The sequence below is a fragment of the Cherax quadricarinatus genome, chromosome 23, assembly GCF_038502225.1.
Source record: "Cherax quadricarinatus isolate ZL_2023a chromosome 23, ASM3850222v1, whole genome shotgun sequence".
Lineage (NCBI taxonomy): Eukaryota > Metazoa > Arthropoda > Malacostraca > Decapoda > Parastacidae > Cherax > Cherax quadricarinatus.
In genome coordinates this window covers 14,088,877-14,104,859 of record NC_091314.1, presented here as the reverse complement: position 1 = coordinate 14,104,859, position 15,983 = coordinate 14,088,877, and the positions used below count along the sequence as shown (strand labels likewise).

At 43.3% G+C, this 15,983-nt stretch overlaps 1 protein-coding gene across 1 annotated transcript in view; it reads left to right on the top strand.

Moving 5' to 3' along the window:
• The first annotated feature begins 2,811 nt into the window (after positions 1-2,811).
• The window catches only part of LOC128685578 (uncharacterized), a 132,331-nt gene continuing 119,159 nt past the window's right edge, over positions 2,812-15,983 (top strand). The window contains exons 1-3 of the mRNA XM_070088113.1: positions 2,812-3,013; positions 7,121-7,227; positions 7,786-7,954. Of these exons, the coding sequence (XP_069944214.1) occupies positions 2,929-3,013; positions 7,121-7,227; positions 7,786-7,954 (361 nt within the window). The 5' untranslated portion in view covers positions 2,812-2,928. The remainder of the gene's footprint in view (positions 3,014-7,120; positions 7,228-7,785; positions 7,955-15,983) is intronic.

The following is a 15,983-nucleotide window of genomic DNA, read 5'->3' as shown; positions in this document are numbered from 1 at the left end:
GAAACCTAATGGTATATACACACTGAGACATACTCACCTTTAGTTGTGTAGATAAATGGTTCAGAGGACCCACAACTCTCGGGTATATTTACTGAGAAAACGTTTCGCCACGCAGTGACTTTATCAGCTCTAACCAAAGAAGAATGACTCACGAAATCGTAATGACACGATTGCAAACAACCCATACCACGGGCGGGGATAGAACCCGCGATCAGAGCCTCAAAACTGTCATTACGATTTCGTGAGTGATATTAACGGCTTTGAGGGGACTTGAGCTAGAGTTCGTCACGGCTACGCTAGCTGAAGATTCGTCTGTAAAAAGTTGCATTTATGGTCACAGTGGTGCCTATGCTAACCTTCCTATGGTGTAGAAATATACCTAGTTGGACGAATCTTATTGTGGCTAGCTGGTCTAGTGGCTAACGCGACGGTCTGGAGTTTTGAGACTCTCTGACCGCCGGTTCTATCCCCGCCCGTGGTATGGTTTAAACAAGAATGGTGAAGATCAGGAGTTTGAAGTAATCAGTCCCTCAGCCTGGAGTCGATGTAATCAGTCCATTAGTCTTGAAGGACTGATTATAGGGCGAAACGTTTCCTCAATCAAGATACCCAAGTACTGCACATGTGTCTAATTTATCACCCTAAGTTGCACTTTACTGACCCTCCAGTTATTGCTTTGTGTTTTTTTGTAAATAATGATAATAACTTCTCGTTAATTGCTTGCCTTCACAGCGAGGTCAGGGGAGGGAGCGTGCCCCTCTGACCCCCACCGCTCGCCAGAGGTTGTGTTTGCCCTGGCTCCAGGGTTAAAGGCCCTGGCTTGTGTCAACAATCAGACCTCAGTATGGCCCACTGGCGACCGTGTGTTGCTGGCGCACTGTGACCAAGGCATCTGGGAACATGACAACACCACCTGCAACCAGTCTTCAGGTGAGTTTGATAATGAATTTACTTACTTTCTGCAGTTTATTGATGCATTTATATGTTGCCGTAGCCCCTATTTTCAGTTTCTTTACCTGGAGTGTTTACCTGGAGTGAGTTCCGGGGGTCAACGCCCCCGCGGCCCGGTCTGTGACCAGGCCTCCTTAGGTCAGTGTCCCAGGATGCGACCCACACCAGTCGACTAACACCCAAGTACCCATTTTACTGATGGGGAACATAGACAACAGGTGGAAAGAAACACGTCCAATGTTTCTACTTTGGCTGGGAATCGAACCCAGGCCCTCACCGTGTGAAGCGAGAGCGTTAACCACCAGGCCACCAGAGCATAATATTTCTTCACAAATAACAGAGTGAAATATTCTACCACTCGTCACCTGTCTAGACTTAAGTAGTTTATAAGTGTAAGATTAAGTGTACCCGAAATAGTGGTTTTATTTACTACAATCAAATTATGATATGTAAACAAAGAAATAATTTTTTATTATTATTAAAGTACTGGTTTTATTTTTCTTTGTACTGTGACTTGTTTGTATGTTAATTTCCATGGAATTATCTCATTCTTAGTTTACAATTATTATTTTCTTTTGAATAACGTCTCTCCCAGTATACTGACAGGGGGAGGCTGGAGTGGTGAGAGGGGGAGGCTGGAGTGGTGAGAGGGGGAGGCTGGAGTGGTGAGAGGGGGAGGCTGGAGTGGTGAGAGGGGGAGGCTGGAGTGGTGAGAGGGGGAGGCTGGAGTGGTGAGAGGGGGAGGCTGGAGTGGTGAGAGGGGGAGGCTGGAGTGGTGAGAGGGGGAGGCTGGAGTGGTGAGAGGGGGAGGCTGGAGTGGTGAGAGGGGGAGGCTGGAGTGGTGAGAGGGGGAGGCTGGAGTGGTGAGAGGGGGAGGCTGGAGTGGTGAGAGGGGGAGGCTGGAGTGGTGAGAGGGGGAGGCTGGAGTGGTGAGAGGGGGAGGCTGGAGTGGTGACAGGGGGAGGCTGGAGTGGTGACAGGGGGAGGCTGGAGTGGTGAGAGGGGAGGGAGGAGTGGTTGAGAGGGGAGGGAGGAGTGGTTGAGAGGGGAGGGAGGAGTGGTTGAGAGGGGAGGGAGGAGTGGCTGAGAGGGGAGGGAGGAGTGGGTGAGAGGGGAGGGAGGAGTGGGTGAGAGGGGAGGGAGGAGTGGTTGAGAGGGGAGGGAGGAGTGGCTGAGAGGGGAGGGAGGAGTGGGTGAGAGGGGAGGGAGGAGTGGTTGAGAGGGGAGGGAGGAGTGGATGAGAGGGGAGGGAGGAGTGGCTGAGAGGGTAGGGAGGAGTGGTTGAGAGGGGAGGGAGGAGTGGTTGAGAGGGGAGGGAGGAGTGGTTGAGAGGGGAGGGAGGAGTGGCTGAGAGGGGAGGGAGGAGTGGTTGAGAGGGGAGGGAGGAGTGGCTGAGAGGGGAGGGAGGAGTGGCTGAGAGGGTTGGAATTGGCCATAAAGTTGATGGCGGACAGTCTAGCTCCAAGGAATTTGAGGAATCTACCCACCCCTTCCTCGGATCAAATATTATTAATTTCAATTCCCTATGTTCTGTATGACCCTCCCCCTATATATTTACCAGTTCCTCTTGTATATATATATATATATATATATATATATATATATATATATATATATATATATATATATATATATATATATGACTTAGGTTGTACTGTTTGTTCAGTAGACCTTCACTCTTCATCCTGGACGACTCAAGTGGGGTTATCACTGCACATTACAGGATAATGTAATGACACGATTGCAAACAAACCATACCACGGGCGGGATTTGAACCCGCGGTCAGAGAGTCAGTATAATGTATACTTTATACAATGAGTAAATAACGCCATTTTTAATTGTCATTGATATACAGATGGTAAGCCGCTGCCTGTGTGTGATGCGACGAAGATCCCGACCCCCAACAACACTAACGCTACACTCAACTTGAGTGACTCCCAGCACTTGTATGCTGTGTACTACCAGTGTGTGGAACCCATGTCCTGGCTCTCAGGCCAGTCTGGCAGGATCACACAGTGTATCAACGGAAACTGGACACCTATCTTCGATATCTGTGATTATGGTACGTAAGAGAGAGAGAGAGAGAGAGAGAGAGAGAGAGAGAGAGAGAGAGAGAGAGAGAGAGAGAGAGAGAGAGAGAGAGAGAGAGAGAGAGAGAGAGAGAGAGAAAGAAAGAGAGAAAGAGAGAAAGAGATAAAGAAAGAAAGAGAAAAAGAGAGAAAGAATTTTTCATTCCTTCAATATTGATAGTTACCTTCATCTTTCATTGTTTTTCTTAACAGTTCTTAAATCTATATCGTTGACTTTCCAAGTGGATAAAAAAAAAAAACACGTCTTAGGTTAATAGATCTAAAAAGGCCCTAGTAATTACCAGAGAAAAAAACTAATAAAATGTACTTAAAGCTGAGTTGTTTGAAGGTGTATTGATGTGATGACAGTGTTATTAGAGGACTGGTTGTTTATGTTAGAAGTGAAGGGAAGCTGGATGTCCAGGTTCCCTTCACTCCTAACATAAACAACCAGTGAGACAAGAAAGATGGCAGCATCTGGATAGGAACAAGTTAAAGGAATTAAAACATGTATATATGAGGCAATATGAGGAATATATATTGTGACTGAGTGAAGAGTCAAGAAATGTAAAGGATTAGTATGGGCTGTTGGCTTAGTACAGGCCAGTAGGCCTGCTGCAGTGTTCCTCCTTTCTTATGTAATGTTCTTAAATGTTAAAATCAAAGAATTTTGTAGTTTAGAGCAAACTGGAATGTGAGAAGTGGTTAATTGTTAGCGTTTATGTAGCGGGACGTTGTAACATTTTATGTGAGAGACGGGGACTGAGAAGTGTTAAGTGCAAGTCTGGGAACACATAAATAACCCGCAATTAGGAGGAAGAAACTACGACGACGTTTCGGTCCGACTTGAACCATTTACAGTGTGACCTGTAAATGGTCCAAGTAGGACCAAAACATAGTCCTGGCTTCTCCCTCCTATGTTTGGCCTGCCAGAGTGCGAAGGACTGTTTGGCCTGCCAGAGTGGGAAGGACTGTTTGGCCTGCCAGAGTGCGAAGGACTGTTTGGCCTGCCAGAGTGGGAAGGACTGTTTGGCCTGCCAGAGTGGGAAGGACTGTTTGGCCTGCCAGAGTGGGAAGGACTGCTGGGCCTGCCAGAGTGGGAAGGACTATTTGGCCTGCCAGAGTGGGAAGGACTGTTGGGCCTGCCAGAGTGGGAAGGACTATTTGGCCTGCCAGAGTGGGAAGGACTGTTTGGCCTGCCAGAGTGGGAAGGACTGTTTGGCCTTCCAGAGTGGGAAGGACTGCTAATCCTGCCAGAGTGGGTAGGACTGCTGGGCCTGCCAGAGTGGGAAGGACTGTTTGGTCTGCCAGAGTGGGAAGGACTGTCTGGCCTACCAGAGTGGGAAGGACTGTTTGGCCTGCCAGAGTGAGAAGGACTGTTTGGCCTGCCAGAGTGGGAAGGACTGCTGGGCCTGCCAGAGTGAGAAGGACTGTTTGGCCTGCCAGAGTGGGAAGAACTGTTTGGCCTGCCAGAGTGGGAAGGACTGTTGGGCCTGCCAGAGTGGGAAGGACTGCTGGGCCTGCCAGAGTGGAAGGGACTGTTTGGCCTGCCAGAGTGAGAAGGACTGTTTGGCCTGCCAGAGTGGGAAGGACTGCTGGACCTGCCAGAGTGGGAAGGACTGTTTGGCCTGCCAGAGTGGGAAGGACTGTTTGGCCTGTCAGAGTGGGAAGGACTGTTGGGCCTGCTAGAGTGTGAAGGACTGTTGGGCCTGCTAGAGTGTGAAGGACTGTTGGGAATGCCAGAGTGGGAAGGATTGTTTGGCCTGCCAGAGTGGGAAGGATTGTTTGGCCTGCCAGAGTGGGAAGGTCTGCTGGGCCTGCCAGAGTGGGAAGGACTGCTGGACCTGCCAGAGTGGGAAGGACTGCTGGGCCTGCCAGAGAGGGAAGAACTGCTGGGCCTGCCAGAGTGGGAAGGACTGCTGGGCCTGCCGGAGTGGGAAGGACTGTTGGGCCTGCCAGAGTGGGAAGGACTGTTGGGCCTGACGGAGTGGGAAGGACTGTTGGGGCTGCCAGAGTGGGAAGGTCTGTTGGGCCTGCCAGAGTGGGAAGGACTGTTGGGCCTGCCAGAGTGGGAAGGACTGTTGGGCCTGCCAGAGTGGGAAGGACTGTTGGGCCTGCCAGAGTGGGAAGGACTGTTGGGCCTGCCAGAGTGGGAAGGACTGTTGGGCCTGCCAGAGTGGGAAGGATTGTTGGGCCTGCCAGAGTGGGAAGGACTGTTGGGCCTGCCAGAGTGGGAAGGACTGCTGGGCCTGCCAGAGTGGGAAGGATTGTTGGGCCTGCCAGAGTGGGAAGGATTGTTGGGCCTGCCAGAGTGGGAAGGACTGTTGGGCCTGCCAGAGTGGGAAGGACTGTTGGGCCTGCCAGAGTGAGAAGGACTGTTGGGCCTGCCATAGTGAGAAGGACTGTTGGGCCTGCCAGAGTGAGAAGGACTGTTGGGCCTGCCAGAGTGGGAAGGATTGTTGGGCCTGCCAGAGTGGGAAGGATTGTTGGGCCTGCCAGAGTGGGAAGGACTGTTGGGCCTGCCAGAGTGAGAAGGACTGTTGGGCCTGCCAGAGTGGGAAGGACTGTTGGGCCTGCCAGAGTGGGAAGGACTGTTGGGCCTGCCAGAGTGGGAAGGACTGTTGGGCCTGCCAGAGTGGGAAGGACTGTTGGGCCTGCCAGAGTGGGAAGGATTGTTGGGCCTGCCAGAGTGGGAAGGACTGTTGGGCCTGCCAGAGTGGGAAGGACTGTTGGGCCTGCCAGAGTGGGAAGGACTGTTGGGCCTGCCAGAGTGGGAAGGATTGTTGGGCCTGCCAGAGTGGGAAGGACTGTTGGGCCTGCCAGACATGTGTCATACACAGGTGTAAATGGCTGCTTCTGTCTAACAAATATTAAGTGGTGATTAAAGAAAAGAAAAGACGGGATACTAAAGGAACAGAATAAGTAAATGTGAGTCAATTAAAGAATAATAATTATTAGCGATAGGTAAAAGCAATTGTTGGAAGAAACGATGCTGGAGTTGACTGTACAGCGGAAGTTTAAGGTTACAATAGAGTGGGTGGAATAAAGAAAAGAAATATCTGTTGCGATGGCATACAGTTATATTCTGAGCTAATATACCAAGTATTCCAACAATCTTTTAACGTGCTTCCAGTAGTTTTATTAATGATATAATACGCCTTTCTCGAATCATTTGTTTACAAAGTACAAATATGAGAAAGGTGTATTATATAAAGAAAATGTTGGCAGAAAGTCGGAAGAGCGTTATAATGGTTGTTGTTCTCGCTCAGAGAATATGTGACAGGGAAGGTACACAAGGATCGTAAGAAAGTTTGTGTAAATCATTTGAATAAAGGGAAAGGGGATAAGAGAGTAAGAACTATAAAGGAATAAGTCTTCAACATACTGGGTAAAGTGTATGTCAACATTATTACTGATAGTGGTTACAGACGGTGTTCTGCCCATAATGGTAAAGAAGAAAACAGTCGCATAAGAACCTTCTACTGGGACGAGTGTCTGCTCAGTGATGAACCTCCAGCGTTAACAACGGTCACAGTGAAATAATAATAATAATAATAATAATAATAATAATAATAATAATAATAATAATAATAATAATAATAATAATAATAATAATAATAATAATAATTGTTAATACAAATACATGTACAAGGTATACAGGCCTAGTTGGCATTAATTATATACTACTATATAGAAAGCCTCTTGTTATGCTGAGAATTAACGGAAATTAGATTAATTTTGTCCCAGGATGCGACCCACACCAATCAACTAACACCCAAGTACCTATTTTACTGATAGGTGAACAAGAACAACAGGTGTCTTAAGAAAACACGTCCCAATGTTTCCAGCCGTACCGGGGATCGACTCCCCGGACGTCAGTGTGTCAGCTGAGTACGCTGGTAGTCGAACTACGGGACACTATGTATTTCCTTCACTGTTATTAACAGGAGATAAAAATATTAGTGTTATGACTGCAGAAACAAAAAACTGATTCATAGAGAGTAAGCAACGTGTACATTTAGTGTTGGCACTGCAATACAGACCTGAACAATACTTAGATCAGATAAAGGAGTTTGTTGTTACATCTTGGTGTGTTTCAGGCTGTCCTCTGTGTCGAGACTGTGGTGACATTGCCATGATGGGGTTTACACAGACTGGAGTATATAGGGTAGTGCCTAGCGGCAACTACTTTGATCCTAGCATTCAGGTGAGTTCTGGGAGTCGTTTCTAAACTAGTCATTAGTATTAATGTGAACACCATGTGATCATTGTACTTAGGAGAGTCCCAGGGAAGATGCACCAAAAATTACAGTAAGATGACCAAGCAGATCCTAGAATTTATTCAGTGATGACCCAACTGGTCCTAGTGCTCAGTGATGACCCAACTGGTCCTAGTGCTCAGTGATGACCCAACTGGTCCTAGTGCTCAGTGATGACCCAACTGGTCCTAGTGCTCAGTGATGACCCAACTGGTCCTAGTACTCAGTGATGACCCAACTGGTCCAAGTGCTCAGTGATGCCACATCTGATCCTAGTAGTCATTAATGCCCTAACTGATCCTAATATTCACTGATGATTCATCTGTTATTCAAGGGTTCCAGAATGACGAAGTAACTCATCCTGTTATGACCAGTCCCGAAAAAAGGACCCAGTTCATTCCCTTTTTACATTATTCTCGGGTCCCAACAATGACGACCCAGCTGATCCTAACATCCGGTGAAGCCCCAAGTGCGTCAGTGATGCCTAACAAATGGTAATGTTGCAGGTGTGGTGTGATCTGAACAACACACTTGTTGATGGAGGGAGCGGCTGGACCACCGTGCTAAGGCAGTACGCTAACCAGGCCACCTTCAATCTGCCACTGATAAATTACACGACTCCCATAGGCAACCCGAACCTCAGCGCTACTGCACAGCCAACCAGCTACTTCATAGGTAAAGTGTGTGTGTGTGTGTGTGTGTGTGTGTGTGTGTTTTATAAACATCTGCTTCATAACCTCTGGCGTTCTTCAGTCGCTACAACCATTATAGAAGTGACAGTATTTCCCAAAGTAGATACATTTCGGTCGCTGTGCGATCCGAAAAAGGTATTTCCGTATTTCATAACTCCTGTTCCATGTGCCTCAATATATGCGATTGGAACAGTGCAGAGTGCGGCACGAGATGATAATGCAGTTAAATATTATTTAGCGTTGAAGATTTGAAAGGAATCAGAAGAGGCATTTACTTCAATTCATTATCTAGAAACTAACATCCACATTAAAAAAAAAAAATGGTAAATTAGCACATAAACAGACTAAATAAAATTCAGATCTTTCAGAGGGACCAACGAGACCAATATCCTAAAATACACAAGCACGTTAAGATCAAGCAAGTCAGGTGGTGCTTTCAAGTTATCAACTTGGGAAGCTTGAAGCTGATAAGTTATCAACTTGGGAAGCTTGAAGCTGATAAGTTATCAACTTGAGAAGCTTGAAGCTGATAAGTTATCAACTTGGGAAGCTTGAAGCTGATAAGTTATCAACTTGGGAAGCTTGAAGCTGATAAGTTATCAACTTGGGAAGCTTGAAGCTGATAAGTTATCAACTTGGGAAGCTTGAAGCTGATAAGTTATCAACTTGGGAAGCTTGAAGCTGATAAGTTATCAACTTGGGAAGCTTGAAGCTGATAAGTTATCAGCTTGAGAAGCTTGAAGCTGATAAGTTATCAACTTGAGAAGCTTGAAGCTGATAAGTTATCAGCTTGAGAAGCTTGAAGCTGATAAGTTATCAACTTGAGAAGCTTGAAGCTGATAAGTTATCAACTTGGGAAGCTTGAAGCTGATAAGTTATCAACTTGGGAAGCTTGAAGCTGATAAGTTATCAACTTGAGAAGCTTGAAGCTGATAAGTTATCAGCTTGAGAAGCTTGAAGCTGATAAGTTATCAACTTGGGAAGCTTGAAGCTGATAAGTTATCAACTTGAGAAGCTTGAAGCTGATAAGTTATCAACTTGAGAAGCTTGAAGCTGATAAGTTATCAACTTGAGAAGCTTGAAGCTGATAAGTTATCAGCTTGAGAAGCTTGAAGCTGATAAGTTATCAACTTGAGAAGCTTGAAGCTGATAAGTTATCAACTTGGGAAGCTTGAAGCTGATAAGTTATCAAATTGGGAAGCTTGAAGCTGATAAGTTATCAACTTGGGAAGCTTGAAGCTGATAAGTTATCAACTTGGGAAGCTTGAAGCTGATAAGTTATCAACTTGGGAAGCTTGAAGCTGATAAGTTATCAACTTGGGAAGCTTGAAGCTGATAAGTTATCAGCTTGAGAAGCTTGAAGCTGATAAGTTATCAACTTGAGAAGCTTGAAGCTGATAAGTTATCAACTTGAGAAGCTTGAAGCTGATAAGTTATCAACTTGAGAAGCTTGAAGCTGATAAGTTATCAACTTGAGAAGCTTGAAGCTGATAAGTTATCAACTTGAGAAGCTTGAAGCTGATAAGTTATCAACTTGGGAAGCTTGAAGCTGATAAGTTATCAACTTGAGAAGCTTGAAGCTGATAAGTTATCAACTTGGGAAGCTTGAAGCTGATAAGTTATCAACTTGAGAAGCTTGAAGCTCATAAGTTATCAACTTGAGAAGCTTGAAGCTGATAAGTTATCAACTTGGGAAGCTTGAAGCTGATAAGTTATCAACTTGAGAAGCTTGAAGCTGATAAGTTATCAACTTGAGAAGCTTGAAGCTGATAAGTTATCAGCTTGAGAAGCTTGAAGCTGATAAGTTATCAACTTGAGAAGCTTGAAGCTGATAAGTTATCAATTTGAGAAGCTTGAAGCTGATAAGTTATCAACTTGGGAAGCTTGAAGCTGATAAATTATCAACTTGAGAAGCTTGAAGCTGATAAGTTATCAACTTGGGAAGCTTGAAGCTGATAAGTTATCAGCTTGAGAAGCTTGAAGCTGATAAGTTATCAACTTGAGAAGCTTGAAGCTGATAAGTTATCAACTTGGGAAGCTTGAAGCTGATAAGTTATCAACTTGAGAAGCTTGAAGCTGATAAGTTATCAACTTGAGAAGCTTGAAGCTGATAAGTTATCAACTTGAGAAGCTTGAAGCTGATAAGTTATCAACTTGAGAAGCTTGAAGCTGATAAGTTATCAACTTGAGAAGCTTGAAGCTGATAAGTTATCAACTTGGGAAACTTGAAGCTGATAAGTTATCAACTTGAGAAGCTTGAAGCTGATAAGTTATCAACTTGGGAAGCTTGAAGCTGATAAGTTATCAACTTGAGAAGCTTGAAGCTGATAAGTTATCAACTTGGGAAGCTTGAAGCTGATAAGTTATCAACTTGAGAAGCTTGAAGCTGATAAGTTATCAGCTTGAGAAGCTTGAAGCTGATAAGTTATCAACTTGGGAAGCTTGAAGCTGATAAGTTATCAACTTGAGAAGCTTGAAGCTGATAAGTTATCAACTTGGGAAGCTTGAAGCTGATAAGTTATCAGCTTGAGAAGCTTGAAGCTGATAAGTTATCAACTTGGGAAGCTTGAAGCTGATAAGTTATCAACTTGGGAAGCTTGAAGCTGATAAGTTATCAGCTTGAGAAGCTTGAAGCTGATAAGTTATCAGCTTGAGAAGCTTGAAGCTGATAAGTTATCAACTTGGGAAGCTTGAAGCTGATAAGTTATCAGCTTGAGAAGCTTGAAGCTGATAAGTTATCAACTTGAGAAGCTTGAAGCTGATAAGTTATCAACTTGGGAAGCTTGAAGCTGATAAGTTATCAGCTTGAGAAGCTTGAAGCTGATAAGTTATCAGCTTGAGAAGCTTGAAGCTGATAAGTTATCAGCTTGAGAAGCTTGAAGCTGATAAGTTATCAACTTGAGAAGCTTGAAGCTGATAAGTTATCAACTTGGGAAGCTTGAAGCTGATAAGTTATCAGCTTGAGAAGCTTGAAGCTGATAAGTTATCAACTTGAGAAGCTTGAAGCTGATAAGTTATCAACTTGAGAAGCTTGAAGCTGATAAGTTATCAGCTTGAGAAGCTTGAAGCTGATAAGTTATCAACTTGGGAAGCTTGAAGCTGATAAGTTATCAACTTGGGAAGCTTGAAGCTGATAAGTTATCAGCTTGAGAAGCTTGAAGCTGATAAGTTATCAACTTGGGAAGCTTGAAGCTGATAAGTTATCAGCTTGAGAAGCTTGAAGCTGATAAGTTATCAACTTGAGAAGCTTGAAGCTGATAAGTTATCAGCTTGAGAAGCTTGAAGCTGATAAGTTATCAGCTTGAGAAGCTTGAAGCTGATAAGTTATCAACTTGGGAAGCTTGAAGCTGATAAGTTATCAACTTGGGAAGCTTGAAGCTGATAAGTTATCAGCTTGAGAAGCTTGAAGCTGATAAGTTATCAGCTTGAGAAGCTTGAAGCTGATAAGTTATCAACTTGGGAAGCTTGAAGCTGATAAGTTATCAGCTTGGGAAGCTTGAAGCTCATAAGTTATCAGCTTGAGAAGCTTGAAGCTGATAAGTTATCAGCTTGAGAAGCTTGAAGCTGATAAGTTATCAGCTTGAGAAGCTTGAAGCTGATAAGTTATCAACTTGGGAAGCTTGAAGCTGATAAGTTATCAGCTTGAGAAGCTTGAAGCTGATAAGTTATCAACTTGGGAAGCTTGAAGCTGATAAGTTATCAGCTTGAGAAGCTTGAAGCTGATAAGTTATCAACTTGGGAAGCTTGAAGCTGATAAGTTATCAGCTTGAGAAGCTTGAAGCTGATAAGTTATCAGCTTGAGAAGCTTGAAGCTGATAAGTTATCAGCTTGAGAAGCTTGAAGCTGATAAGTTATCAGCTTGAGAAGCTTGAAGCTGATAAGTTATCAGCTTGAGAAGCTTGAAGCTGATAAGTTATCGCATGAAAAGCAGTACTATTCCAATTTTTCTAATTAAAAAAACAAGTGATCCAACACTGGTCAAAAATCAATCCAAACTTTTCTGTAAGACAGATAAGTTTTAAGAAAGTAAGTTTTACATAAGCTTAGTGTACATAAAATAAATAATTTAACACTGGTCTTGAGGACACACAAATGTTATAAATGTTATAAACACGTAAGAGAACATTAAGTTGATTTAATCCAATATAACTAAATAAAGTCAAACACTGCGACTTATTTCTGGTCAAACGAAATATTCATCATTTATCTCACAGAAAGCAATTCCATTAATAAAATTATCACATGATAACTTACACAACCTGACATCAAGACTGTTTCCTCTGAGGATAACACATCAGCACTAAAAGTTAAAATACCCGACCAGAAGATGCATTTTCCAGTTATTTCGGAATCCTAAACCCATGGAACGTTCCTCTCATTCTATACGATGCATCACCCATTGAAGGTCGATGCCATTAACAACTGTTATATTTTAATCAGGGGGAAGTGCTAAACCAGCAGGGGTCATATAGCACCTATGGACCAGGAAGTATTCAAATACGATCAAAGAGAGAAAAAAATTCTCTCACCAACATAAAGGCAAAATAATCCAGTAACGTAAAATAATACTATACCATTTCGAGAACAAAAGTGTCAACATGGAATCTCCACTCCATTATTGAACTGTTGTAGAGGTGTCACCTTTGTCTCACACCTCTACAACACAAGGCAACTTACGTGACTTAAGGTAGTTAACCGCTGTAGAGTACGTGTCTCAACACACATACAGTTGTGTGGCATTAAGACCAACTTTTGTTACATTGTCGACACCTTGTGGATACAGGGTGTACAATGTTAGTGGATACAGGGTGTACAATGTTAGTGGATACAGGGTGTACAATGTTAGTGGATAGAGGTGCACAATGTTAGTGGATACAGGGTGTACAATGTTAGTGAATACAGGGTGTACAATGTTAGTGGATAGAGGTGTACAATGTTAGTGTATACAGGGTGTACAATGTTAGTGGATACAGGGTGTACAATGTTAGTGGATACAGGGTGTACAATGTTAGTGGATACAGGGTGTACAATGTTAGTGGATACAGGGTGTACAATGTTAGTGGATACAGGGTGTACAATGTTAGTGAATACAGGGTGTACAATGTTAGTGGATAGAGGTGTACAATGTTAGTGGATACAGGGTGTACAATGTTAGTGGATAGAGGTGTACAATGTTAGTGGATACAGGGTGTACAATGTTAGTGTATACAGGGTGTACAATGTTAGTGGATACATGGTGCACAATGTTAGTGGATAGAGGTGTACAATGTTAGTGGATACAGGGTGTACAATGTTAGTGAATACAGGGTGTACAATGCTAGTGGATAGAGGTGTACAATGTTAGTGCATACAGGGTGTACAATGTTAGTGGATACAGGGTGTACAATGTTAGTGAATAGACATGTACAATGTTAGTGGATACAGGGTGTACAATGTTAGTGGATACAGGGTGTACAATGTTAATAGATAGAGGTGTACAATGTTAATGGATACAGGGTGTACAATGTTAGTGCATACAGGGTGTACAATGTTAGTGGATAGAGGTGTACAATGTTAATGGATACAGGGTGTACAATGTTAGTGCACACAGGGTGTACAATGTTAGTGCATACAGGGTGTACAATGTTAGTGGATAATGGGTGTACAGTGTTAGTGGATACAGGGTGTACAATGTTAGTGGATACAGGGTGTACAGTGTTAGTGGATACAGGTGTACAATGTTAGTAGATACAGGGTGTACAATGTTAGTGGATACAGGGTGTACAATGTTAGTGCATACATGGTGTACAATGCTAGTGGATACAGGGTGTACAGTGTTAGTGGATACAGGGTGTAGAATGTTAGTGGATACAGGGTTTACAGTGTTAGTGGATACAGGGTGTACAATGTTAGTGGATACAGGGTGTACAAAGTTAGTGGATGCAGGGCGTACAATGTTAGTGGATACAGGGTGTACAATGTTAGTGAATACAGGGTGTACAATGTTAGTGGATACAGGATGTACAATGTTAGTGGATACAGGGTTTACAGTGTTAGTGGATACAGGGTGTACAATGTTAGTGGATACAGGGTGTACAAAGTTAGTGGATGCAGGGCGTACAATGTTAGTGGATACAGGGTGTACAGTGTTAGTGAATACAGGGTGTACAATGTTAGTGGATACAGGATGTACAATGTTAGTGGATACAGGGTGTACAATGTTAGTGGATACAGGGTGTACAATGTTAGTGGATACAGGGTGTACAATGTTAATGGACACAGGGTGTACAATCTTAGTGGATACAGGGTGTACAGTGTTAGTGGATACAGGGCGTACAATGTTAGTGGATACATGGTGTACAATGTTAGTGGGTACAGGGTGTGCAATGTTAGTGGATACATGGTGTACAATGTTAATGGATACATGGTGTACAATGTTAGTGGATACAGGGTGTACAATGTTAGTGGATACAGGATGTACAATGTTAGTGTATACATGGTGTACAATGTTAGTGGATACAGGGTGTACAATGTTAGTGTATACATGGTGTACAGTGTTAGTGGATACAGGATGTACAATGTTAGTGTATACATGGTGTACAATGTTAGTGGATACAGGATGTACAATGTTAGTGTATACATGGTGTACAATGTTAGTGGATACAGGGTGTACAATGTTAGTGTATACATGGTGTACAATGTTAGTGGATACAGGATGTACAATGTTAGTGTATACATGGTGTACAATGTTAGTGGATACAGGGTGTACAATGTTAGTGTATACATGGTGTACAATGTTAGTGTATACATGGTGTACAATGTTAGTGAATACAGGGTGTACAATGTTAGTGTATACATGGTGTACAGTGTTAGTGAATACAGGGTGTACAATGTTAATGGATACATGGTGTACAATGTTAGTGGATACAGGGTGTACAATGTTAGTGTATACATGGTGTACAGAGTTAGTGGATATATGATGTACAATGTTAGGACTGATGAAGCCACTGTGTGGCGAAACGTTTCCTCAATAAAGATACCCAAGAGTTGCACATGTGTCTAATTTATCAACATGTCGGTTCTCTGAACCATTCATCTACAAACTTGTTAGACTCTGCAACTTCTTGGGATCTTAATACTTGGGAATTCTTCGCTTGCCTAATTCTTGGGCACAACCTACTTCCACATAGAACAAGTGTGACACCGCCTATGACTGCTGCACCTCTCCTACCAACGGTTTATAAGCTCCTTCTCCGCTCATATGCCGTATTCTATTCAAGATTGATGGACTGACCACATCGACTCAAGGTTGAGGGACTGATTACCTCATTTTACTCCTGTTCTTCAAGATTCTCCTTTGTATGGACTGATGAAGCCACTGTGTGGCGAAACGTTTACTCAAGAGTTGCACATGTGTCTAATTTATCAACATGTCGGATCTCTGAACCATTCATCTACAAACAGTGTTAGTGGATACAGGGTGTACAATGTTTGTGGATACAGGGTGTACAATGATAGTGTATACATGGTGTACAGAGTTAGTGGATATATGATGTACAATGTTAGTGGATACAGGGTGTACAATCTTAGTAGGTACATGGTGTACAATGTTAGTGGACACATGGTGTACAATGTTAGTGGATACATTGTGTTCAGTGTTAGTGGATACAGGGTGTACAATGTTAGTGGATACAGGTTGTACAATATTAGTGGATACAGAGTGTTCAATGTTAGTGGATACAGAGTGTACAATGTTAGTGGATATAGGGTGAACAGTGTTAGTGGATACAGGGTGTACAATGTTAGTGGATACAGGGTGTACAGTGATAGTGGATACAGGGTGTACAATGTTAGTGGATACAGGGTGTATAGTGTTTGTGGATACAGGATGTACAATGTTAGTGGATACAGGGTGTACAATGTTAGCGGATACAGGGTGTACAATGTTAGTGGATGCTGGACGTACATTGTTAGTGGATACAGGATGTACAATGTTAGTGGATACAGGGGGTACAATGTTAGTGAATATAGGG